The 25,802-nt window shown below is 53.6% G+C and overlaps 8 protein-coding genes across 8 annotated transcripts; 4 read left to right on the top strand and 4 right to left on the bottom strand.

The window, feature by feature from the left end:
* Positions 1 to 222: 222 nt before the first annotated feature.
* A1O3_01762 (uncharacterized protein) lies at positions 223 to 4,344 on the bottom strand (the record flags this gene model as incomplete). The annotated part of the gene is made up of 1 exon (XM_007731905.1): positions 223 to 4,344. The coding sequence occupies one exon, from the start codon at positions 4,342 to 4,344 to the stop codon at positions 223 to 225; it is 4,122 nt and encodes a 1,373-aa protein (XP_007730095.1).
* A 3,541-nt stretch (positions 4,345 to 7,885) lies between these two features.
* Positions 7,886 to 8,581, top strand: A1O3_01761 (uncharacterized protein; the record flags this gene model as incomplete). Its single annotated transcript, XM_007731904.1, has 1 exon — positions 7,886 to 8,581. One exon carries the CDS (start codon positions 7,886 to 7,888, stop codon positions 8,579 to 8,581), a length of 696 nt encoding a protein of 231 aa, XP_007730094.1.
* A 162-nt stretch (positions 8,582 to 8,743) lies between these two features.
* A1O3_01760 (uncharacterized protein) lies at positions 8,744 to 9,975 on the bottom strand (the record flags this gene model as incomplete). The annotated part of the gene is made up of 3 exons (XM_007731903.1): positions 8,744 to 9,577; positions 9,656 to 9,739; positions 9,799 to 9,975. The coding sequence occupies 3 exons, from the start codon at positions 9,973 to 9,975 to the stop codon at positions 8,744 to 8,746; spliced, it is 1,095 nt and encodes a 364-aa protein (XP_007730093.1).
* Positions 9,976 to 10,940: 965 nt separating this feature from the next.
* Positions 10,941 to 14,807, top strand: A1O3_01759 (uncharacterized protein; the record flags this gene model as incomplete). The annotated part of the gene is made up of 1 exon (XM_007731902.1): positions 10,941 to 14,807. The coding sequence occupies one exon, from the start codon at positions 10,941 to 10,943 to the stop codon at positions 14,805 to 14,807; it is 3,867 nt and encodes a 1,288-aa protein (XP_007730092.1).
* Positions 14,808 to 15,424: 617 nt separating this feature from the next.
* Positions 15,425 to 16,831, bottom strand: A1O3_01758 (uncharacterized protein; the record flags this gene model as incomplete). The annotated part of the gene is made up of 1 exon (XM_007731901.1): positions 15,425 to 16,831. The coding sequence occupies one exon, from the start codon at positions 16,829 to 16,831 to the stop codon at positions 15,425 to 15,427; it is 1,407 nt and encodes a 468-aa protein (XP_007730091.1).
* Positions 16,832 to 18,806: 1,975 nt separating this feature from the next.
* A1O3_01757 (uncharacterized protein) lies at positions 18,807 to 20,360 on the bottom strand (the record flags this gene model as incomplete). The annotated part of the gene is made up of 1 exon (XM_007731900.1): positions 18,807 to 20,360. One exon carries the CDS (start codon positions 20,358 to 20,360, stop codon positions 18,807 to 18,809), a length of 1,554 nt encoding a protein of 517 aa, XP_007730090.1.
* Positions 20,361 to 20,628: 268 nt separating this feature from the next.
* A1O3_01756 (uncharacterized protein) lies at positions 20,629 to 21,605 on the top strand (the record flags this gene model as incomplete). Its single annotated transcript, XM_007731899.1, has 4 exons — positions 20,629 to 20,768; positions 20,832 to 20,930; positions 20,978 to 21,300; positions 21,355 to 21,605. 4 exons carry the CDS (start codon positions 20,629 to 20,631, stop codon positions 21,603 to 21,605), a joined length of 813 nt encoding a protein of 270 aa, XP_007730089.1.
* A 516-nt stretch (positions 21,606 to 22,121) lies between these two features.
* On the top strand, positions 22,122 to 25,590 carry A1O3_01755 (uncharacterized protein; the record flags this gene model as incomplete). The annotated part of the gene is made up of 3 exons (XM_007731898.1): positions 22,122 to 25,132; positions 25,183 to 25,260; positions 25,299 to 25,590. 3 exons carry the CDS (start codon positions 22,122 to 22,124, stop codon positions 25,588 to 25,590), a joined length of 3,381 nt encoding a protein of 1,126 aa, XP_007730088.1.
* Between the last annotated feature and the right edge of the window lie 212 nt (positions 25,591 to 25,802).

The raw sequence follows: 25,802 nt of genomic DNA, 5'->3' as shown, positions 1-25,802 counted from the left end.
GGAGGTCTGCTCCACAAGACGCAACTCGGCCGGGGTCGCAAGGCTCTCCAAACATCACAGCCTTGTCCTGCCCAGCCAAGGGAGCTACCGTGCCATCGTGACTTCATAATGCTCATCAACACAACAGCAACGCAGTTCGGGGTCTCACGAGGCCCTAGCAGGCGTGCCAGTGCTGCTATCAAAGGGGTCTGTAACACAAGTTGCATGAATCGTTCACAGGGTCTACGCCTTGGATACCGTGGTCGTTTCTGAAGCCCGTGATCCTGAATCATCTGACACTGCCTGAGAAGTGCTGTTGCGCCGTCCTGCCTCGCTCCTGGCCGTCGGATTTTCCAGACTTGGTCTGGTGTCAACCTGGAACGCGTCACTCTCTCTTCTCCTTGCTGAAAACCACCCTCCACTCTCCCATTTACCGGTTTCGTAGAGGCATCTGGCCCGGGCTTCTGCGTCAACGATGCCCCTAAGCAATTCGTCAACACGCTTGAAGTCGACCGGCTTGAGGATCCAACCGTCAAAGCCGCTCTGGATGTACTTGTCACGTTCTCTCTCCACCAACGACGCCGAGACCGCAAAAACAGGAATTCTGCCATTAAGCCCCGCTCTACTGGACAAACATGTGCGAGCATGTGTCTTTTCAAACGAACGGATCATCTTGGTCGAGCTGAATCCATCCACTATTGGCATTTGCAAGTCCATCAGCACGGCGTCGAAGGCGGCAGGTTGCTCACCGTGCGCCGAAGAGCACTCTTCTCCATTGACAGTCATCCGAACCGAATGACCAAGTTTTTCCAAGCGCTTCTTCATAATCTTGCTGTTGATGGGGTCATCTTCTGCAACAAGAATGGAAAGATTGTGCGAAGAAAGCAATGCGTCCTCGTCGGCCGACACCGACGGTGCGCCGACAGAGTCGGGCTCCTCAAATAGCACCTTTGGCCCTGGCTTGGATCCGGGTGCCAGTTCCTGATAATCATCCGGTACTCGAACAGGGCGGAGTGGTGTTCCAGAGTCCTTAATCTCCCTGACGCCTGGTGACATAGAATGGGCAGACTTCAGCTCCTGGCTGTGCCTGGATTTGGGCGTCACCAACTGTGGGCCACCTGTAGAGGTTCCTGACCGCTTCCTGCCATGGGTCTCGTGCGCATCGGCCTTCTCGGCCGCCAGATTCAAAGGCTCCTGGATAGCATCGATGAGTCTTTCCGCATCACTTTTTTGGCTGTTGATGCTGAGACCGCTCTTGCCACTTTTCAGGCTCGCCAGGCTGGTCACGCTGTCGGCGCTTCCCTTCCGCGTGACTTGCACGGACCCAGGGCGGCTCGTTGGGGTTCTGTAGACAAGAGTAACCTCCCCATCCCTGGGCTCTGCTGAGGTTGCCGTGGTGGGCCGCGATGCCGGATCCGATCGCGGCAGATGCTGTTCAGGAACACGGGATTCTGTCAGATCAGCATCGAACGCCAGGAAGATGACAAATCGAGAGCCTTTCCCTTCTTCCGTCTTGACCCGCAGCTGCCCATTCATATTTCGAACGGTGCGCGCAACAACTGCCAGCCCCAGGCCCAGTGCCACCTGATCTTGGCCAGCCTGGTCCACAAAGGGATCGGCCGAGAGTAGATTAGAGTCATGCGAATCTTCCTCGTACGTCACCTCCTCAAGCTCTCTGAACAGAGCGTCAACTTTGGCCTGGGACATGCCTGCCCCAGTATCTTCGACCACAATCTCAACCTCAGTCTTACTTTGAGACTGCGGCGCCAATAGCACTGAAGCTTCAACAGTCACTTGGCCTTGGTTGGTATGTTGAATCGCATTTGCAATGAGATTGGATATGACCTGCCGGACTCGTCGGCAATCACCGATCACATGTTGGGGCAGTCCAGCTGCTATATGGACTTCGTACCTCAGGTTCTTGCGTTTGGCGTCTCCAATGAAGGGCTCGGTAGCGTCTCTTAATGTTTGCAGGAGGTCGAATGGTTCTGCTTTGACCAGGCTTTGGCCTCCTTCCGTCTTAGTCAAGTCCAGGAGATCGTTTATCACATAAACCAACGACTTTGAGGCGGAATGGGACTTGGATAGGTTGTCCCGCGTATCATGATCCAACTGACCCTCCAACGCTATTTCCAGGTAGTTGATGATTGCGTTCAGAGGCGTCCGCACCTCATGCGCCGAATTTGCGAGGAGGAGGCGAGTAAGTTGCGAGTTCTGCAAGGCCGCCTCTTTCTGACGCCACACATCTATAAATTTGCCGTAGACGAGACATAGAACCGAGGCTGTCTCAATCTCTTCATCGGTCCAGTCCCGACAGCGGCCGACGATGGTTTCGCTCCATGCTTTGAAGCTTTTTCGTGGTTCCAGATAGCCTTCTGTGCCTTCCTTCACGAACTTCTCGTAAGGGTTGCCAGCCCACTTCACTTCCTGCAAGACACCTTTGCGGAAAAAGGCAATGAAATCATTTCCGCCACTTGAAAGAGGTACAAACAGCACACCGGCCAGGAATTTCCAACCAGGTGCGTAGCGGAGGTCGGGGAAGTCATTCGCAATATCCTGAGAACAAAAAACCGAGGTCGCCTTCTTGATCCGGAGGTATTCGACCATTGCGAGCACCTCTTGGATATTACCACGAGGCCTCCCCAAGACCTTAGTCTCGTTACGAATGGACAGTGCACCGACATCCGCGTCGAACAGCTTCAGGAGATCGTCAGACGAAGCAACAATGTATCCCGAAGGATTAGTGGCGGACGAGGTTGTGTTGATGAGTTTGCGTGCCTGTAATCTGGACGCATAAGAAAGGCGCTCGACGTTGCGAGACGCCGTATCGCCCACCAGGCGGCACATTTTTCGAATGGGAAAAGACACCCTCACTCCTTTTGGCCCATAGGTATGGCAAGAAATAAGCCCCCATAGTTCGTTAAATGCGTTGATAGAGATAGACATGGAAGATCGAACGCCCATGTTGGCGAGGTATTTCAGGTGAATCGGCGACATGGCCCGCAGATTGGCGTGTGTCATGTCGAGAGGCGTCTCCAAGTCCTCCATGGTCCTGCATACCAAGCGAGCTGTTTCCTGGTCACGGTCATACAAGAGCCTTACTTTATTGATTTTATACAGGTCTCTGGCCTGTCTGGGTATGTCTGACGCAGGGAAATGAAGGCCATTGTATAAATCTCGAGTCGCCCTTGGGTCGACAAGCTCCGCGACCACGCGACCATTCCACGCCTGATCAAATTGATAAACCATGACGCGGTGAAAGCCTGTCAACTCTTTGACAATGCCAATAACGACTTTCAGAAAAATAGCCAAGGTGGGAGCAGTTGCAAGTTGCTCTTGGACTTGAGACATAATGTTGAACACCTCCATTGCTGCGGCTTCAGTCCTCTTCTTGCGAGCGCTCCTTAAGATCCGCAGAGGCCTGCTGATATTTACCGTACTGTCGATGAACTCCTCGGCGGTCGGATTGCTGCCAAGGGAGTCTTCAGGTGCCCCAGGAGTCGTATCATCGCTGGGAACCAGTGGGTTGACTTGGTCGTCCTCAAGTTCGAACTCACAGATGACAGACCCCGGATCAGACTCTGGGATATGCATTGCACACCACAATTTCCGTGTCCGGTCCCCTGGAGGCCGAATGGAAATCATGAAAACGTCAGGACCGTTGGCAACCACATCTGCAGCATTTCCGTCGCGAATGAAATCAAGATGGTCGAGTAAGTTGTCGGCTTGTTCTTCGCTGAAAATGTCGAGGAAAGAATCCAGTTGGAAGAGTTGCTGAGGTGTATAGCCTATGATTTGCAAGGAATTCTCGCTTGCTACTCGAACAACAAGCCTTTCTTGTTCCTCTTTGAGAGCCACGAGAAGTCCGAAACTTTGAATGGCGCCGGGAATATGTATGGGTTCGTCTTCGCATCTTTGAAGCGTCTCACCATCTCTTCCGGTTACAACCGCATGGCCTTCATTTGTCACCACATGTCGGAACCGCGCCGTTACCAGACTGGGCTCTGGTGGCGTTGCAAGGACCGCTCCAACAGTCGTATTTGACGCATCCGATTTTTGAGATGCGTCGTCTCCGAGGATCTTATTGAGGACTTGGCTGTCTAGGCTGACAGGCTTGGACTTCTGGCGGTTCCCTGCAATGCCCGCACCAGAGCCAGGTCCTGCCTCCTCCTGCGACGCCTTGGGCGTAGGCTCTGGCGTGGCTTGCGGCGAATCGTCTGAGGCCCACGTTGATCTCCGGCGGGTAGCCAGGGTCATGTCGGGGAAACTGCTCTCGGTGTCCCCTCGTGGTCGTGGGGTAACGATGGGGTCGATCGAAACAGCGGAGCGGACAGGGAAGACGCGGTTGATGGACCCAGGGCTCATTGCTGAATCATGGCCGTCAGATCTTGCGGACTGAGAATGCAAAGAGGGCACATCGATCCGTCCGGTGAACATGCTCACTTGGGCCTGCGTAGGTGGTTTGGAAATCCATGATTGAGAATGTTCAATGTTCGGTTGTCTCGAAGAACCGGACTGGGGCACTTCTGTAGCAGGAGGAATCCAGGCAGGAGAGGTTGAAATAGTGAGGTTTCGTGGGAGATCTGGCTCATGACGCGAAGGAGGCGTCGACATCCTGGTGTATCTTCGCCAGAATCGTTATTTCAGTCGGTATACCACGCCAAGTACGGAGTACTGCTTCCAAGCGACTGGTGATGACTATTGTCTCAGGTAACATGTACCACGGCCGGTGGAACAAGAGAAGCATATCCCGGCCGCGTAATGTTTGCCGATGCCACTTGTTGCCTCTCAAACACTCGTTTGGGGCAGCATTTGCCTGAATGTGGATTGCCAAATGTAATCTTCACAGGGACGAAATCTCCTCGGAGAACAGACCCGAGCAGGCTTATGAGAACAAGAATGAGGTTCAAGAGGCGGCAGTCGGATCGTGGGAGACTTCGTGTAAGAGGGTATCTCGGTCGGTCGGATTCGGCTCGAGGAAGGGCAACAGAGGTCGGTGGAAGGAGGAGATCACTCGATTGGCGTCAAGGCTTTGTTGATAAAGGGTAAATAAGTGTTCTATAAGAATGAGCAAGTCGCCAGTAACAGATGTTTACTGTACAAGAAAAGCGCCTCTTCCAACGAAACTGCGAGCGAGCAGGTGGTATGCTGTCTGCAGTCTGTTACGACGGTGGCGTCGAGGGAAAAGGAGAGTGATGCGCGACTGTGGCGGAAACCGAAAGACGAATTGCTGTGACGGCATGGACTGCGGTAGTGCTAAGTAAGTGTAGGTGTCCAGGCGCGCCTGGGCCAAAGAGTGTGGGCTTAGGGGCGCCTGAGCCACCACTAACGAACCGCTACAGACACTACTACGACTATTCCCCAGCACTAATTACTACGTAGCACTGCAACCGCCCACCTGCGCCGCTCTCATGTTCGAAGTCATCTTTTCCACCCTCGTTGTCGTCGTCGTCGTCTCAGCCTGCCCCTCACTGACTGTCCTTCATATCCTCGATCGAATAACTTCAAGAAAACCCGCCTTTCAGACCGAGTTCAGCCCGTTGAGCATCTATCTTGAGACAAACGTGTCGAGGCCTCTCAGGTCAGCAAGGCAATACTACGGGGCTACACGGCAGGGAAGGTCCACATAATCTTAGAGTTGCGGGAAACAGGGCATACCGACTCCCTCCAACGGTGTCAGAGGTTCCTGTGTCTTCCTGCTGCGGGCCAAAAGAGTCTACTGCTGGTCGCGGCCCTTTCCAGCCATTCTACTGGCTTTGACACACAACCAGGATGATCAGACACGCACATCAGCCTCATCTCAGAACCTCGGGTCTGTAGCCGAAGCAGTGCGTGGTTGTCGTTCGAGACCCTCCTCAGCCACTGTCCAGCAAGCCTGCGGGGTGCCTTCGCTCGCTAAGAGGCAGCTAGGGGAAGCATTAGCGACCGCTTGGATCTACCACCCCATAAACTAGATTCTCCATTCGAGAGGAAGCAAGTTTTATGTCAGCACCTCAAATTCCCATCCCTGGAACATGGAATTCAGCAAAATGGGATGGCGCGCCTGGTCTCACATCCTGTATCAGCTGTCATGTCAATGCACAACATGCTCGCGTCATCAGGGTTCATCGAGCCTGCCCGCTTGTCACAGGAGGGTTAGAAGACCGATTGCCCATATATTTCTCGATACATATCGCTGTCAAGTGTGAACGGGCGCCTTCCCTGCACTGGCGTATGTTTCTGTGTCCCACCTCGCACCTATTCGCCGGAATGGACAATGCGACGTCCGCAGCTATTCAACTCTGCGATCCACTGGCTTGCAGCGTCTGCTTTCTAGCCCATTAGATGAACCCTTCCGGATTAATTGATCTAAAACTCAAAATGCAGAAAATTCTTTCGGCACGATTACTTGCTTCAGTTCCATAGACCAGAAGGGTGTTTACCAAATTCCATGGTCCACTCAGAGGTCGCGAGTCGAGGGAAAGAGTGCTCGCAGGCCTAAATTCGCACTTATTTCACTTAATCCAGTGGCCGGTTTGCAGTATTTTTGGACAGGCTGGGCGCGCTGCACAGCAGCACATCGCGAAACATAACCACGCTATGGAGCGACCTGACCGACAGGGCTCTTATCATTCAGAAACACGGGTTGAGTGAGCAGGCTGACGGCTTATACACGACCAGTGATAGAAAGGGTCAGCACGCACTCATTTCGGAAAATTACAACTCCCCAGAATCAGTGATGGTGGTCCGAGCCCCTCATGATGATTTCCTCCTTGGAATCTGGAGCATCGATCTGGAGGCATGAGTTCCTACGCATGCGCGTCGCTTCATCGCATTGACGACTGCGAGGATACTCGCTCTTTAGGCCTGTTGCCGGTATTTCCAATGGGTATGCTACGATCCAATTGTCAGAGAGGCGCAACCACAAATTCTGCATTTATTCTACCGACCGATCTGCCGGTTTGGGTGTGATTCTTGGAACAGAACCTCAGAGGTGACTCGTTCAACCAGTTGATCGGCCTCATATCTCAGCTTTGGTGCTTGCCAGGTTTCCCACCACCTTACCATCAAGGCGAACCTGATGCAATCATAAGGATGGTCCGAATCAGCGCTGTTTGTTAAGCGCGTCTGGACTGGTTTTCGGCCATCGCCTGAACATCTCCCTACCCGCCGTAAAACATGAAGTGGATTCGGAAGGGTTCTATGACATTATTGAGGTTTACAGGGACAAAAGGAATCCTCCAAGCCAGCCGGTTTTGGATTGAGCTACTTTGCTAGCTTTGTGACACCGGAGGGTTTGACGGGGAACGAGAACAGAGACTGAAGTACGCGCTGGCGAAGATGCGTTCCAATTGTGACAATCAACACCATGCAGCCCAAGTTCCGTTGAAGGTCGAAGTTGAGCTACAGACGAATACCAGGACGCTCGCAGGTCAAAAACCACACACAGGGAGTGAAAGTTTTGGACTGCACATGCCCACATTGCGACCGATGTGGACTTTTACTCGACAGCCAAGACTCGGAGTTGATGATTGCATACTCAGAAACAGTTCCGGCTCCCTTTTGCATACAGCGTGGCGCCATGTACAGCGTACAGCACTGCATATAACAATAACAAAAGGTGCGTGCGCAGAGTCGACGATACCTGATGAGGCTCAGGCTGGAGCAGCCCGGGCCGACGTTTTCCCGGTCTCTTGGCGGCAGATATTGCGACTTTCTGCTTTTTCCCGGAAGCCTCCTCTGCTTGGTGAATAATTCATGCAACCGATAAGAGTGCTGCTGAAGGGGTCCGGCATTGGAGAATCGAGTGCGTTTCGCCCACCACGGTCAGGAGGAGACTGGTCTGCGCAGGAGCCTCAAAACACCCGCCACGTCTCGTGTTGTTTTGCCAGCTTTGGCCGGTGGTTCAACGTTTTTCCAAGTCGCCATGTCCATTGCCAACTACATCCATCCGAGCACATATGAGAGTCTTTCCGACCAGGAGATATCCGTAGTCCAGCAGGTACATGACTTCGCCGAGAAATACTTCCAGAACCCATGCTTTGACGCGTCCCACGACTTCGATCACGTGAAAAGGGTGGTGAAGAACGCCATAGCTATCCTCACAAGGGAAGAGAATAGCCGGAAGCAGAAAGCATTGCCTGCATTGGATCCGTTAAGCGTCATCCTTGGTGCGCTGCTCCACGATGTCGAGGACAAGAAGTACATCAGCGCCGTGGACGACAACTCTCCACTCAAGCGGGCAATCGTAGACGCCGGAATGTCTCTCGAGTATGCTGCGCAAATCCAGCTGTTGGTCGAAGGCGTTTCATACTCGTCGGAGATCAGGGACCCACAGCGTGTCAGGAATCTCATTGTAGCCATTCCAGAGCTGGCCATCGTACAGGACGCCGACCGGCTGGACGCGATAGGGGCCATTGGAATCGGTCGATGCTTTACATTTGGTGGAGCCAAAGGCGCCCGGAGTTTGCAGGATTCAATCCAACACTTTGAGGACAAGTTGGTGAAGTTGGAAGGGATGATGAAGACTGAAGCTGGAAAAGCCATGGCCGAGGAGAGATCGCGGAGGATTCGTGAGTTCATGGCCTGGTGGCAAACCGAGGTTGACTCCTCAAATCAATGACTCTGTGGTATCGAAACCCAGGTCGACAACAGAATCTTCCACTCCCCACTCAACAAAGACTTGTGCGGTAGTACCTAGAACGCCAAGTAGCAGTTCAGTTTAGGTGCAAACCATCATCCATGTTTGCTCTCAAATGCTGCTCAACCACCTCATACCGCTCCCTCAGGTTTCCTCGGCTTCACCTGGCTCGCCAAGATCACCATACTGCCCAAGAGGATCCTGCTTCTCGTGGGTTACTGAGTGGGGGCTAACAGCTGCAGAGCCTGACTTTGGTGGTGGAGCAAGTGGTGTACCCTTTCGTGATGGCACGTGGTCCTGTTGTGCACTCTTCTTCTCTCCTTCGGCAAACACGTCGTCGAAGCCGGCACTCGGGGAGAGGCCTCCGTGCCGTCTAGCTTTTCGCGCCTTCGACAGTGCTGCTGTGGGAGCGGGAGCATTGGGGTTGAGCATCGGTGGCGGCGGGATGTTTGGATTCACCATTGGAGGCGGAGATAGACTCTGGGTGGGTGCAGGCTGAAAAGTGTTGGCAAATTGTTCGTTGTGTTCATTTTCCACGCTCTTGCTTTCTGCGTCAAACAGATTCTCTCCAGGCGCCTGGACCTCTTCTCCTAACCCGACAGGGAGCCGATGGAGGGCTCCGAAACCAAGGACGGCTCCCAGGGCGCCTTCACCACCCCAACCTCGTCGGGGGACGAGTTCAACTTCTCGAACCACATCAAATTCCGAATTGTATACCCAAAGAACCAAGCTCCTGTTTAAGTGGTCTTCGACCAATTCGCCCAGCGCCCCCTCACCTTTGAGTGTACCGCTCGGAGAGCCCAAGATGTAATCGCTGTGTGGTAGTAGACCGGCTTGATGTGCTGGGGATAGCGATGACGGAATGGTCAAGACGTGCCAGATGTTCTGGGTAGAGTTCAGAGGTGCAAGCTGAAGAGTCAGGCCCAACGATGCCGGAGTGGCGGGGACCGCGACCGTGAGTGTATGTGTTCGTTGACCCTGCACACGTCACGTCAGTGGGGGTTGAGACAGTGGTATACTACTTGATGTGTGTGTGCGTGTGTGTGTTGTCCTTACCTTCGCGCTCCAGAGGTCCAGAGAACAGTATGCGCCTGCGCAGTTGTGCAGTTCTGTCGCGAAGAGGTTCGAGTCTGGAGACTCCTACGAGACACAGGAGATCAGCATCGGACTCGACCGCAAACAGATACACAGCGCCATACTATGTAGTGGCTATTGATTCCCACGATGAAGTCGAACCACGGTTCCAGAGGCAGGTCCTTGTTCGTGTTCCGCAACACTTGGAAGCCGTACGAGCTGTCTGAAGGGCCTGAGTCGGCCTGCCGTGCGGCCGGCTCGCCGTCCAGACGGGCTATGAAGCGGTTCAAGGCACCAAACATGGTTTTTCTCAGATCTCAGACATTCAACAAGGGAGCCTTATCATCAGCACGTCTCTCGCTCGTCTGAACACATTGCCAGAAGACGTGTTTGGTTGGCAACGTGACGCGCCGGACAAAACTACGGCGGATCACAGAAAAACCAGGCACCTACTAGGTAAAAGCTGGAGCACAGTCACCAAGCGACGAGGCGTACTCCCTCGAGCAGAAGAAAGTATCGGGATCAATATCAGTACCGTACCCAGTATCCGTACTGCTGACTTCTGTGAGCAGAAATACTGCTGCAGCACCTGGCTGATCACTAGTACTGCTAGATTTGGTCATTTTCTTGTCCGTGTGCTCTGAGACAGCTTCACGTTTCACAGCTGCCATTAGCCGCCATCAACCGCGCTCTTTGCTTTCACAACCTTCTTGGTCGTCCTTCCAGGGTTGTCTTCATACTTGACTCCACGATCTGGGTGCCTGAGGGCCGGACCGAAACACTCTCTCAGCTTTGGGGCGGTCTGGCTCCGGGCGCTTCCTTGGGGCAGCAATTCGCAGCTTGAACAGGGTGCACACGTCAAAGCTCGTGATGCTATTGTTCGAGGGATTGTCCGTGATGTTTGATCATGTCTTTCGAGGCCCGGAAGCATACTACTGTGTAAGTCCAATCACAAATACTCTGAACATATGTTCCGCCTCGCGGGGCTATGCACGCCATGATCCTTGTCGTATTATGCCATTCGGTGGTTCTACTGGATGAGTTTCTCAAGGCGCTCTGTAGCTAAGCGCCAGCCCAATCAGTGGCCAAGGCCTCGGGAGTTTTGTCCTCCGGCGCTGGGCCAGTCCAGCCGGCTGTGTTGAGACATATAGCGAGCTCCCGCCGGCGTCGAAGCAGACTTCCGGGAATCAAGAATACTAACCCGGGTTCACATACTTCCGCGTCTATTTTGTGTCAAATGCTACATCTGGGATAGCCGACCGCCCGAATGTGGTTTCGCCGTCATCTTTCCTTCACGAATACACCATCCATAAAGCGCCGCCATGGAAGCCGCGGGAAAGGTGTGGAGCAGATAACCAAGAACGAGGTCTATACCACGACCTTGGAGCTCCAGCAGGAGCATTCCACTGGCCAGATTGGTGAAGAATCTGAACCTGTGCTCTGGTACTCTTTATGGCTTTCTAGGCGGGCGTTAGGAGGACTCGCAACGATCTTCGCGACCTGTGCCGGAGCACTTGTTGCGATATGGCAGATCAACACTCGAAATGACGGCTTTCGTTTGGTCACCACGAACCACTACTCCTGGACATACAGCCCAACCGCTATCATTGTTATACTCGTTGCTATTTGGCGACAGGTCGACCAAACTTGCAAGCTCCTCCTCCCATGGCAAGTTCTGCAGAAGGCAGATGCCTCTGCGAAGACGAGCGTGTTGCTGGACTATATATCACCACTTCAGATTGTCAGCCTCTGGAATGCCGTGAGAAAACGACATTGGCCAATATGTCTAACCATATCGTCTTTTATCCTCCTGAAGCTGATCACCCTTGCTACGACTGGTCTATTCTTCACCGATTTCCGGATCGAAACGTCTCAGACTGGAAACCTCTTCACCGGCACAAGCTTTGATGGTTCACTATACAACGCTACCGCGTATCTTAGTGTTTCCGATTCGTCTCTGTTTTATACAGCATATGCGGTGATGGCAAAAGGTCTTCGCAATGTTCAGGGGACACTCGACAGTACCGCTTATCAGACCTTGTCAATTCCAGACTCTGTTTTGAGCTCCAATGCCACCATCAGTGCGGCTGTTGACGTCTTCGTGCCCTCATTCAACTGTGAGAAAACCAATGCTAGTATTAACCTTCAACCGGCGAACACAACAGCGCAACATCCCGAAAGCACCCTGAACCTGCTGGCCCCAAAGTGTAAGCTCCTTGCAGGGGCGCCACCAATCTACACCCTCAATCCACAATTGTACGAATGCCCTAGTCGACAGCTGAGTGGATTAATGCAACGAGTAGACTGTTCTGGACAAAATTCACCGACGCCCATCGGGAACTGGCAGCTTCTGACGTTGACAGACATGCGGTACACGCAGACTCGTGTCAATGGGTCTGATGTTGGGGATGGGTCTGAATTCGAAGCTTCTTCATGGTCGTCTGGTGTGGCACAGATCAGCAGCATCTTGTGCAGGCCTAGCTACACCATGCAGACACACCAAATTACTTACGATCTCTCCCAGAACCCGACTCAGATCTCTCTAACACCCCAGGTCACCAGTCAAAGCCGTTCACTGCAAAACTTTGAAGACGCTGATCTCGGGGTCATGTTCACGTCTGCATACATGGCTTCAGCGCTGATGTTTGGCAACAAGGCAGACAGTGATGTGGCAGAGGAGTATCCGGATACTATGTTCAAGACCATGGCTGAAGTCAGCGGCGGGGGCTACGAGGTCTTACTGGACGAAGATGTCATGATATCCGCAGCCGAGAAAGTCTTCAACCATGTCGCCGTGCAGATTGCCTCGAAAAACCTTGTTCGCGCAGAACAAAGTCCAGTCACCGGCACGATATCTGCGCTTCGGCAAAGACTCTATGTCCGAGAAGCGTCTCTGTGGCTCGTGGTGGCCGGTTTCTCGGTCATGACCGTGTTAGTAGTCATGGTATCCACAAATCGATCAACAGGTGTCGTGCCTCGCGATCCGGAGCCCATCAGTAGCACAGCTATTCTGCTGGCGGACAGCCCTGGCTTTGAGGAGGTCCTCTGCGACTGCAGTGCTGTTACAAGTGCGCAACTGGAGAAAGTCCTTGATCGCTCTCATTACGCATCTTTGTCATCTGTCAATGCCCACGGCCAGCAAAGTTTCACTATTGAGGTAACTGACGATGGAGAGAGCACCGATTCTTCAAGCACAGACGCCGGTACACCTTGGTGGAACCCTCTCCTTCTCAGGCGCCTCGTGATGGTGCTTGTGTTAGGGTTACCACCGGCCTTGATTGCAGTCTTAGAAGTCCTCAATCATCTATCCCAGCGAAAAACAGGGATAACCATGCTTTCAGACAGCGGGAGCTTCTCCACAGAGTCGTGCACGAGATTTGTTCCTGCTCTAGCCATGCTGTTGGTGTCTACATCGTTCAATGCATTGGATTTCAACATTGCCGTCTTGGCTCCTTACCACTCTCTCAAAACCAGGGATGGTATAAATGGTTCGAACCTGTTCCGCTCTGTTATGGGGAAGATGCCTCCAATCGCTTTATGGGTTGCTGTAAAGCAAAGATATTGGAGTGTCTTTATGTCTTCCGTTGGCGCTCTTCTTGGGAGCTTACTAACGATCATCGTTTCTGGGCTTTTGGTCATTGACAGCATCGGAACTTCAATGCCAGCAACATTGCGAAAGCTCGACAACTTCAACACGACCTGGGCCAACTCTGTGACCAACGATAGCTCTGCAGCTGTTGTCGTCAGTCTCATCGAAGCCGCGAATCTATCTTACCCTCCGTTCACGTACGAGGAATTAGCTCTGCCGAAACTTCAGTACGCAGAAGACATGACCGCAAGCACCGCCCCGGACAGCCTTGTCGATGCTTTGCTACCAGCTCTGCGTGGCTCTCTGGCGTGCAGTATGCTTCAACCTGATCAGTTCAACCTCTCTGGATCCTTCAATGCAAGAATTCTCTCAGCAAGCGCTTCCGTTGAAGCTACATTGCCACTACCGCCCGAGTGCCCCTACGGAGGTCCAGGTGGCAATTTATCGCATCTGGACTTCCAGTACTTCTTCCAGCTGCCGAGTAGCACGAACCAAAGCTTCATTGGGAAAATGCTGGACTTGCATGTCGGCCCTTACTCGGGCCCTTTCGCAGACAGTTCAGATGAGGTCTCTCCATACACACAGGCAGATAATCCGGCGGGCTGTCCATCGCTGGGGTTCATCTACGGTTATGTCGACGTGGAAGATATGTCCAAGTCGGTAGTGTCTACAATGGCGTGCTCGCAGGTGATTGAAAGGCTTGATGCGAGAGTGGTGTTGAACGCCAATGACCTCAGCATTTCCCCCACGAGCGTGCCCGTTGCCAACGAGTCCACAGCCAGCTTGCTTGCCAGCGGTCCAGACAACCTCACTTCCAGCGGTCGCACAACACCGACTGCCTTCCCGTTCAGGCTGCAAGTCCACATGGACCAAGCACTCTCGATGTTCAATCAGACGCAGTATTCATCGAGCAGCTTGTCCAGCCAGCCGCCGGTGGACAATTTCTTCCAAGCCGTCTTATTCGGCCGCACCCCTGTCCCACAGGAGCTGATGGGTCGCGCCGACGAAGAAAGCCAGAACCGAGTCAGGCAGGGCATTCTGAACTTCTACCGCCGATATATGGCACAGGCCATCTCCGCAAACATGCGGGTCAATAATGGTCCAGCCTCCTCCCCTGCGACATCGACCGGTGCGGAAGCAGCCGAGGCCGCTCAAGCAACCAGTGTCGCTGCTACGCTCGTCAACGTTCCAGGGGCTGTCCTGCGCGTGAATTCCACCTCCAAACTCATCCTGCAGGCCCTCCTAGCAGCCATGTTCGTCTGCGGCTTGACGGCGGTGCTTCTCAATCCAATGAGAAAGGTCGTTCCGCATAATCCATGTACCATTGCCGGTGTCGCGAGCTTGCTTGCTGGAAGCAGGTTGGTGAAAGAGCTGTCGGCGGCAAAGAGCCATGACGAAGCCGAATCGCTCCTCCGCAGTACATCTGTCCAGTTAGGCTGGTGGGATGATGTTGGACTCGCTGAGACGGCGGATGAAGGGGATCAGGCGGAAATTGTACCAGTACGGCGCAGGTATGGTATTGATATTGTCAAGGAGACTGGATGACAGGTGTTCGGGCCCTAGGGATCGATCCCATCTCGAGCTGCTTTCTACATGTACGCCGTAGGTGACACCAAGCGAATGGACCACATGTGCATGAATACAGGGTTGTCTATAAGTGCCGTAGGTTTATGAGCGTTAAAACGCCGGCTGTCGTACCCCTCCCATACATCTCTGGCTACTAAGACTCGGTACCTTATCTATGGTCCTAATGCTTCGGAGCTCGGCATGCCGACCAGATTGTAATCAGAGGAAAAGCAAATCTTGTATCAGCATGTTTCGATGTGTCGACGCTATGGCATGAGACTGCTACGCTGCATGTATCATACATCAAAGGTCGTGTGTCATCTCAGTCGTGACAGTAAAGAATTTTCGTATGCCAGCCGTCGAAGTGTATCGCCTGTTTCCGCTCTATCCAAACTGGAATACGTGCCAAGTATCCGTACCACCTCCTCATATTTCCAGAAAAATGTAAATCCCAAATCCAAATGCCCATGATTTTCCCGATCAGTAATCGCTGATCTGCCTAGGCTCCAAACTTCCTGCACATCCTGATACCGTAGTCCCGAAGAAGGTGGAGATTACGAGCGTCTGTGAAGTTGACCTCAGACCCCGGGCGTCCATCAGGACAGGTATGCCTCGCCGATGGGGCTGGAGACGGAGTTTCCATTCACCAGGATACCGTCGCTGCACATGAAGTACGCATACCGCTCTACGGCGCTCTGAGAGTCAAGCCATGGGATGACCTCGCTCAAGAATGAGGCAACGTCGCTGTCAGAGCCTGTGGCACCGAACTCGGTCAACCAAACTTTGCTTACGCCGTTCTTTGCCGCTGTGTCGATGACATCCTGGACGTGGGACTTGAAGTAGTCGACCTGACTTGCGTCGGCATACCAGTGGAAAGCGACGAAATCGATATTGCACTTTCCGCCACATGCATCGAAGAACTGCTGGAGCCACGTTGTTCCCATAGGTGGACTCGATCCGGCACCGTTGGTAATTGCCGGAGAGCCCACTGACACTTGGCCGGACAGGGGAGCGACGTTGTCGATATGGAGTTGGGCGGCTGTGACGGGATCGATGTTCGACTGAGAGCTGAGGTCGGGCTCGTTGAAGGAGAGCACGTGTTTAGAGCCGCTAGAGATGGCCGACTGCACAGCACTGGACCACGCAGAGATGGAGTTTTGCCCCCACAACAAGGGAACAAACTCTGCTCCGGAGAGAATGCTGCCATCGGGTGCGGCCCCCCAGTTGTAAGCCCAGCTAATACCCTGGCCCGCGAAAGCCGAGGTCAACGAGGCAATGTTGTAGGACAGACCCTTCTTGCCGCTAGTGGAACCCCCGGTGCTTGGTGTGGAGCTGGAGCTGGAGGAAGGGACCGAGATAGAGACACTCGCGGCAGCACTAGAGGCAGGTGCTGTGCCAGCAATTGTTGCCAAGGTGGTGGGAACAACTGATTCAACCGACGAACCAGCTGCAACCGATGCTCCGCCTCCAACTGAAGGTCTCCCGAAGAAGGCTCCCGCAGTTGGTGTTCCAGCATCAAGGCTGACTGACGCCGATCCAGTTAGGTCTTCGAGCCCGGAGTCAGATACGACAGAGGAGGATGCTGGGGCAGAGCTGGCCGAGACTGAGGTAGAGCTAGCGCTTGCCGTGAATGTGACGAATTGCACAGACGTAGTAGTAATGGTAGACGTCAAGCTGCTGCTGCACGAGGTAGTGCTGACTCCGACGGCAGCGTTGGCGACAGGAACACTTGAGATGCCCTCGGCAACACCGCCCGTGGAGGATGCAAGAGGGATAGGGCTAACAATGATCGTCGTGACAGCTGTGGCAGGGGACTCGACTGCTGAGCCTCCAAAGTTTGTACCGTTGTGAGCAGTGCCGTTAGCTGCGAATGTTCCACCGGTAGGCAAGGCGATGCCTGAGCCTCTACCGGTACCGGTGCCATAGTGGAATCGATGGTGTCGCTGCGGATGAGCCAGAACAGCAGTGGCGAGAGCCAAGATGGATAAGACGCTGGAAACCATGTTGGAATTGGGTATAGATGTTGTGATGGAGATGTTGAGATGTCGGAACACAGGGGGATTGGGGATAGTCTGATGAGCCCGCCGGGGGTAATTTGTATAGGATTCAATCAATGAATGACCTGGTTGGCGAATGAGTGACCACGAGCGTAGCTCAAGCGAGGAAGAAAGCGAATAGACCAAGGGCTAGCCTTGTCGTGAAAAGGGAGGGACGAAGTGCAATGTGTCGCACAAACGTGTCAAGAGCCTGCAGTGGGCAAAGGATTGAGTGCTGGGAAAGAAAGAAGGAGAGGCATGAAACGAAAAAAACTTCAGAGATATAGCTTCGGACAGGAGGGGGTGGGTGGTGGGGGATCGCGCCTTGACAGGAGAGGTGTTGCAAACTCATCAGGAGTTGGGATCCAGTGGCACGTTTCATGGTGGACATGTGTGCGACGGCCATCCTTGTTGGGCTAACTGGAAGAGGGCCTCCAAAAGACACGGTAAAGAAGAGGTCTTTTCAAAGGAGGAAAGCTGCATCTCCATAGGGTGACCAGCTAGAAAGCTCTGTATCGTTGGGTACAGGGGCCGTACAGACCCCGTACGAGACTCGCAATTGCGAGCAGATGAGACCAAGAACCAACTAGCCGACTGAACTGCGGCATCCAAAGAGTCGTCCACCAGTGGAGTTTGGTGGTTGACAGCCTTGGGAAGCAGAAAGGAGACGGCGGACGAGTGGCTGCAAGCCACATGGAGGTCGATTAAGCCATATCGAGCCCCTTATCCGGTTGCTAGTTCTGTCACAAGCTGCCGTGGAACCACCAGTCAGCAGCAGCCAGATCTCGCCCTGAAACAGACCACTGGTTGAACTCAGTCGGGGCCATGCAGGGGGCACCACCATGGACCAGGGCGCCAGCCAGTAGCCACTGGAGAGCGCGAGAGAGGCGTAGCTGAGCCGCTACTGTCAGGAACCCGGACCTAGTCTGTGTCTTAGTCTGTGGCCTGTGTTTCGCCGGAAGAGACCGTAATCGACGGGTCTGTGAGAGGCGGAATCCCCTTCCCAGGGCCATGGAAATGAGAGAGGGCGAAAAGATCGCAGGCTGCAGGGATCAGCCAGACTGTTCGGTCTTCGGTCTTCTCCTCCATACATCGTATCCGTGTATTTCTCAGTCCAGTGATTCTTTTCAGGGCCAGAGCACATCTCCACCCGAGTCTTTGAGCAGATCGACCGGGGCCTAGGGCCTGGCGAAGCGACGGACGGTCGGGAACGTGAGGTTGATGAGTTGGGGAGAGGCGTTCTGACAAAGGACACTAGACAGTCAACTGTCTATCACAGACAGACATGGATCATAGCCACCAGGCTTACGTACCTCTTGCCATGGTCGTGTTTCGCAGGTGGGTTTCTGTCCTGTCACCGCTCAAGCACCAATGAAATAAAAGTGAGTAAAGGTGAGAGGCCCCTAAGCCTGCAGTGCGTGATGGAGCTGGGGCCGGAGGAACTGTTAATCCGGGCGAAACCTCACCAGCTCTCACCTTATCACCTCATCACCTCACCCTACGACAGCGCTCGATATGGCGGCATACAGACCGCGACTACAGTACGGAGTACGGATACAAGGCAGGGGATGCGTGTACGGATACGGAATGCAACTCCCGTCTCGAGTTTGGCCCGCGAGTGGTGCCAGTTGCAAACATGGGTGGCGCGGTCGATGCCAGGAGATCCATGTTCGAGCTGATACCCATGCCCATGTCTATTCCTTGTCCGTACTCCGTCTTCAGATCCATATCGGTATTGAACCTGTCACTTTCCAGCCACCGTCACCTCCGTCAACTTGTAAACTCGTGACCCGCATACGTCTCCTGTCCGGCCACTGGTTTGCATCTGATCTGCATTTTCAACCTCGTCCACTCCAAACGGATACTCCGTAGCGCTCTACGAGACGGACTGAAGGCAACCCTGCTCAGAACCCCCGGTGAGAGATGTGATAGTATCCAGTATTTACGGCTTGTCTTTCCGTCGTTCGTCCAGCACCGCCATCACATCCTTCACATTATCTTTATCACCCTTGTGTTTCTTGGGCCCTCGTTTCCTCCCGCTCTTCTTGCCACCCCCTTCGCCCTCCTCCCAAATGGGCCCTTCCTCGTCATCGTCATCTCCGAACCGGCTCTCGCCAAATCCCAGATCCAGGTCCATGGCATCAGCCCGGTCTCGCTCCTTCAGTCGAGCCAGCAATTGTTGTTGTTTGGCTTCCCGGTCTGGGTCCGAACCAGGCACATCAACTCCACCCTGTTCCTCGCTCCGTTTCAAGGCCGCCGCCCGCTTCAAAGCCGCAAGGAGCGTAGGATCTTTGGTGATGGGATTGCTACGATCCTCCACTTCGTCAGCCTGGGTGCTTGTCGAAAAATAGTTTCGTGGCTTGTCGCTTCCTGCTGCAACCTCCTTCTTCCTTGCATCGGACTTTTCTGCTCCCTGCTCCTCTGCACCTGAGTCATCGGACTCGCTCTTGATACCGGCCAATGGATCGTAGTCCCCAGCACCTTGGAAAATGTCGTCGTCTTCATCTTCCGCTTGCTGGGCCAACAGTGCCTGCTGCTTCGCCAGGAATTCGGCTGGGACCTCCATCCCTAGGGGCTGGGCCTGTTTTACGCTGTCCTCGTCGTCGATCCAGCGAGACTTTCTCTTCGTTGTCCCGTCCTTGTTGGTGATGACGAGTACTTCCCTCCGTCGTCCATTCACCACCTCCACAAATTTCTTCTTGTTGCTGGACTTTTCTGAAGTCACCTTCTTGAAGCGTTCTCCGAGCTTAGGCGCAACCGGAGCAGTCTCCCGCTTTCCTGTCCGACTCTCCTTCAGCTGCCGTAATATTTCATCTCGGGACATTGGTTGAGCATCAACAACCTCATCTGCAGTAGATTTGGACTCTTTCTTTTTCGTCGCCGGACTCTTGGCCTGAACCTCTTTATCCAGCACCTGGTCCAGCTCGTCCTCCACATCCACTTTTTCGGTCTCCGTAGCAATCTCTTGCGGCTGCGACGACTCATTATTAACATCTTCTCCGCGTCGAACTTTGTCCAGCAGTTTCCAATCGAGGCCCTTTATCAAATGCGTACTGCTAATACTTCCTCCAATGCCAATCTGGCTCTTAAGGCTTTCAAACGTAGCTTCGTCAATCTGTTGTAATTTGTACATCTCTTCCAGAGCCTTGAGCCGTTTCCCCTTATCATCCTGTGGCTCGGCATCGTCTTCACCTGCCCGTCTAGCCAATGTGCGGTCGTTGTACCCAGTGGCGAGTTTGGTACCTTTGGGTGCAGCGCTGGATCTGAACTTTTTTGTAGGAGGCTGTCCATCTTGTTCTCGTCGGTGTTCTGCCACTTGTCTTGCAAAGTCCCTGGAGCCACTGTATCCCGCCACCGAGCGAGGAGTCATGGGAATCGAGGCGCGTGCTCTTGAGCCGAGAGCCGGTTTCTTGAAGGATGGATCCGAAGCCCCCGATCCGGGCGTCTTTGCACTGCGCTCGGCCTGGAGGAGGTTTCGAAACTGAGAGTTGTCCATCGTGGTTGACGTGCAGGCCTGTTGCTCTCGACGTTTACTCTGCTTGCACATTTAAAGACAGAAGATTGTTGAGTCGAGAGAGGCCCCGGGATTGCGACTAACATCTAGTGGCGGGCAACGACGTGGCAGAAGTTGGGGAAATATATTCTCCAAGACTCGGCCGATGTTCACCCAGTTCTGTCCGTCCACTCTTGGGTCATTAATTCGGACACCAATCCTTCATACTTATGTTAATTCTGTATTACCCGTGACGCGTCGCGAGCAGACAATGGCGCGAAAAAGAAAGAATATTGATCGCTTCCCGCAGTCGAGCGAGCCACCGCGAAAGAAGCGTGTTTCCACAACGCCTCTACCTGATGGCGTCCATCATTACCAGGAGGTGGACGAAGTGCCGTGTGATCTACAGAAGTAGGCCGACGCGAAGTCTTTTCCTTTAGTATGGGTGTCTTGGTCTCACTGACATCCATATAGATATTGGCATCAAGGTTATTCCATCTTTTCCAAGTATGACGCTGGTATCTGGATGACCGATGACGCTTGGTACGGCGTGACACACGAGTCGGTCGCAAAGTAGGCAGTCTACCAAATCACAGTCCCAGTTGCTGATGCAGAGACAGTAAAATCGCCTTGCATATGGCCGAAGTGGCACCTCCCAAGAGATCCATCATCATCGATGCCTTCTGCGGTGTTGGTGGAAACACCATTGCTTTCGCCCTCTCCGGAAAATGGAAGAGAGTATACGCCATCGAGAAAGACGCGGCGACTTTGGCCTGTGCCAAGCATAATGCAGAAATCTATGGTGTAGCTGACCGCATCACCTGGTTCCATGGCGACTGCTTCGAGATCCTGGGCGCCAGCGGGAAGACGGAGAAGACGGTGGAAGCCCTCACTGCGATTACTGGTCAATTTGGGGTCATTTTCGCCAGTCCACCGTGGGGAGGTTCGTCGGCTCTGGCGCTCAGACTGAAAGGCGATGGCTAATCCCCTTGCACAGGCCCCGGCTACCGCACCGCGGATGTGTTCGATCTCGAATCAATGCAGCCATACAGCTTCAGCTACATCTACGACTCGTTTAAGAAGCTGACCCCGAATCAGGTGTTGTACCTGCCTAGGACGAGTGATTTGCGGCAGATCGCTGCGAGAGTGGAACGAGGCAAGAAGACACAGATTGTGCATTACTGTACGAATGGCACCAGCCGAGCCTTGTGTGCGTACCTTGGAGATTGGGCGCCCTTGAAGTTGTGATACCCAAGCCGCAGCTGAGCACTGTAAAGTAGCTATAGCTGTACCTGGCGAAAAGAGAATGATATGGCTGTTTCTATGATTTCTCGTCTGCTCGATGCCTCGTCTCTGTGATCATCTTTAGCAAGGTAAAGCTACCTGGACCTAGGTACCTAAGGTACATGTAGGTAGCATGCTGACGACCCGACGAGGCTGTTGCAGTAGCACTGGTCGCGAGTCATGAGATGAATCATTGTTCGTTGCGCCAAGCCCTGTCGCGAGTCATGCGAGTTCCGGCCGCTGCAGTGTTTGGCTCTCAACGTGAACTTGAACTTGTCCTCCAGCAACCACTTTGACTGTCAAGTGTATGGACTAGATCCTCCCGACTCGCGACACTGTCACTCCGCTTAAACGGTTTCCTCTTCTCTCGGCTCAAGCGATGAACTCGACTTGACCTGATCGTTGCGATGCGCCGGACCGCGCAACGAACAACACTTCCTGCGGGGTCTTCGGTTTCACTCGAACCTGACTCACTCGAACATGGCCACCGATATTTACCAGCAGGCCAACGACGACCTCGATGGCCTCTTTGAAGATGACGAGGATATCGGAGCGAACTCCAGGGCCGACGCGCCTCTCGACCAGAGTTTCAGTTTGCCTGCCGAGGCCAACGATGAATTGAGCGCGCTGCTGGGCGAAGCAGGTGGCGGCGAAGGCTTGAACTGGGATGAGTTAAATTCAAGAGAGCTCGAAGCGGGCGAGAAAGCAGATGATGCGGTGGACTACGAGGACATCGGAGATGACGAGTCGCTACCGGACGAAGAGCCAACCCAAGCCGGTCAGGTTACCGAAGATACAAAGGACGCGCAGGCCGAGTCACCTAGCGTCCTGCTACCTGGCATCGGAGAGAACGCGTTAGATGGATTGGATGACGATGACTTATTCGGTCCTTCAAGCCCGATCCTGACTGCTTATGAGCCTCAGCCAGTGACTGCGCCTACGAAGCCACTCGACAAGCCAACACGAGATGCCGACCAGGAATCCGACCTTGCCTCCGAACATGGAGATGATGAGACTCAAGACATTTCTATGCTGCAACCGGAACTGGACGACATTGAGGATGCCGAATACCGCACGCAACTGGCCCTCTTCGCCCAATCCGGGAAAGGCATCATGCCAACTACAGAGCAGGAGAACATCGAACAATGGCTGAAGCTAGAGTTTCCTAGCTTCAAGCGTGATGAGACACCATACTTCAACAGGCTTTTCCCTCCGAGGCCACACAAGTGGCCAGCAAAGACCCCTTTGAAGCCCCCAAAGCCGGTCCGTCCCAGCAAAGTGAATTTGGAGATCGAACCAGACCAGAAGACCTCGTTTAACTCAGGAGCTGCCGGGGCGACCCCAGAATTCGACGCGGATCTTGTTAGAACACAAGAGCCTGAGACCGTGCAGGAGGTGGCAGAGTCAGTGGACGAGTCTGATCTAGACGAACCTCTTCCTGGTGGACTCACCCTGAGCGATTTGGAGTTTATGTGTGCCGACTTTGACACGTTGTCGCATCTGGCGCCCTCGGAAGATGAAGTCGTCGAGATCAGAACTCGGGTGGTCGACAGCGACGAAGAAATGTTCGGCTTCGATGATTTCGAGCAGCCTCGCAAGAAGCGTCGTCTCGACCTTGACCCGCATAAGCTCGTCACGATACATCAAGTCGACATTCCGTCGTTCGACAATCCGGAGGAGAAGACCGCCAAATTGGCCAGGAAGGTTGTTATAGACCTGAATGACTCAGATCTGCTGGTTGAGCAAGTCGATCCTGAGGCCGTCAAGGCCAAAGCGCGAGTAGGGAACAAGAGTACGACAACTATCAAAACACTCAAGGACCGCCTGCAGCAACGTTTCAAGACCTCCAACGACGCCGAGTATGACCTCTTGAAACAGAACCATAACCATAAAGTGCGAGGTCAGCTTACGCACTTGAGCATCGAGCACTCTGTCCCAGCCGTTCGTCTTCAATACCCGTACTATCAAGTGCGACTTTCGTTGCAGGAACTCCGAAACTACCACCGGAAGAGGATGCATTTCAAGTATCCCATCAGCTTTTCGCAGCCGGTCAAACGCAAGAGGAAGCACCAGAGAGGCCGCAAAACCGAAGAAGTCTACTCCACCACCAAAGATTTATCCTTGGCCGACAATTCTTCCATGCTGCTGCTCGAGTATTCTGAAGAACACCCTCTGATGTTGTCCCAGACGGGTATGGGCAACAAGGTCGTCAATTACTACCGAAGGCGAACCAAGGACGATACGGCGAGACCCAAAAGCGAAATTGGGGAGACGTCTGTCTTATTGCCAGAAGACAAATCACCCTTCTATATCTTTGGTCAGATTGATCCTGGCGAAACCATCACGTCGCTTTATAACTCCATGTATCGAGCCCCAATCTTCCCGCAAGAATCGAAGCCTACCGATTTCTTGGTCATTCGGGAGACCACCGGTACCGCGGGACAGGTGCACTACCTGCGCAATCTGGAGAACGTGTATGTAGTGGGACAAGAACTGCCGTCGACCACGGTGCCGGGAACGCATTCTCGTATGGTGACGACCGCAGCCAAGAACCGGTTGAAAGCCATTTCGTTCCGCATCGCCCGTAAAAAGAAAACTCACCGGATCAAGGTGGAGGATGTCACTAAACATTTCCCCGACACGACCGACATGCAGAACAGACAGAAGATGAAAGAATTCATGGTGTTCAACAAGGAGTACAAGGAATGGGAGATGAAACCCGGTGAACTGGTGCCTGATGAAGATGTGATCCGCAACTTGATCCGCCCAGAAGACATTTGCCTGCTTGAGTCGATGCAAGTCGGTGCGCAGTATTTACAAGACTCCGGCTATGCGGACAATGACGAAGATGATGACAAGGAAAAAGAAAACGACAACGACAGTATTGAGCAGCAGCTGGCCCCTTGGCGGACGACCAAGAATTTTCTTCAAGCCACCCAAGGCAAAGCTATGCTCAAACTGTACGGCGAAGGTGATCCGTCTGGCCGAGGCGAAGCATTTTCATTCATCAAGACAAGCATGAAGGGGGGCTTCAGACCGATCGGCGGCTCTGCCCAAGACGCCATTTCTCTGAAAAGGGAACTGGGCGGCCACAGCTACAACGTCGCGCGCCAGCAAAAGTCCTACGAGGAATCCATCCGCAACATCTGGGACCGGCAAATAGCAAGCCTCGGGTCCAAGATCGAGCCATCGGATCTGGACATGGACGGTGATGTGGATGCTCAAGAAGACAAGTACGCCGAGCGATCGAACCTCCGAGCCACGCCCATGTCGGCAGCCCACACTCCAGCAGCGTCCCGGCGGATGGATGACGAGACCGCAACATCCTTCAGCAGACGCAGTGTCAACAGTCAAAGCCAGAGGGCGCTGAAAATCCTTCGCACTGTCATCAGAGACGGCGACGAGTTTGTCGAAGAGCACATCGAAACCGATCCGGCGGTGATTAAACAGTACATGAAGATCAAGGAAATGGAAGAGGCGCAGTCTTTCAGGTTCGTCTGCAGCATACACAAGGATTGGAGCAAAGCTGACCTGACTTTAGCTTGAACGACGTCGTGCCTACCGGCGACGCCGAGTTTGACGCAAGACAGCGGAAACGGCAAGCACTGCTATTGACCCTGTTGATGACTCGGAATGGATCTGCTAATACTGGACTAGACTCGAGGAAGAACTCGCCAAGCTCGAGAAGAACTACGCGCGCAGAAAACACCGGCCCAAGAAAGGCGCTGCCGCTGCAACATCGCCTGGTGGGACAGCCATGTCTCCCGATGCCGACGGTCCTAGCGGTGGTGGAAGGAACACACAGCCGACCCAGCGGAAGTGTGCGAATTGCGGTCAGGTCGGCCACATCAAGACCAATAAAAAGTCCGTTAAGTGCAACAAGTGCAACCTCCCCTTCACCCACCAAGTTGGCTCTGTGTTTGCCCAGGCGCCGACCTTTGACGAGTAGACGTGGTCAACAAATGAGGTGGCATTGCACACAGTCACCTCATGTCTGTCGACTTCCCGCCAAAGAGAAAGCGTGGCTGGACCCAACTTGGATTTTGTTGTTCCCGTCCCATTCGAGGACATGATTCGCATCATCATGGCGCACGAGCCTGGCTTCTCTATGCGAGACATGCACCCAACTCTCGACGTGGAGAAGCATGCGATCCCAAATGC

Source organism: Capronia epimyces, assembly GCF_000585565.1.
Source record: "Capronia epimyces CBS 606.96 chromosome Unknown aczIQ-supercont1.1, whole genome shotgun sequence".
NCBI classification, from domain to species: Eukaryota; Fungi; Ascomycota; class Eurotiomycetes; order Chaetothyriales; family Herpotrichiellaceae; genus Capronia; species Capronia epimyces.
This window is presented reverse-complemented; position numbering and strand designations above follow the sequence as displayed.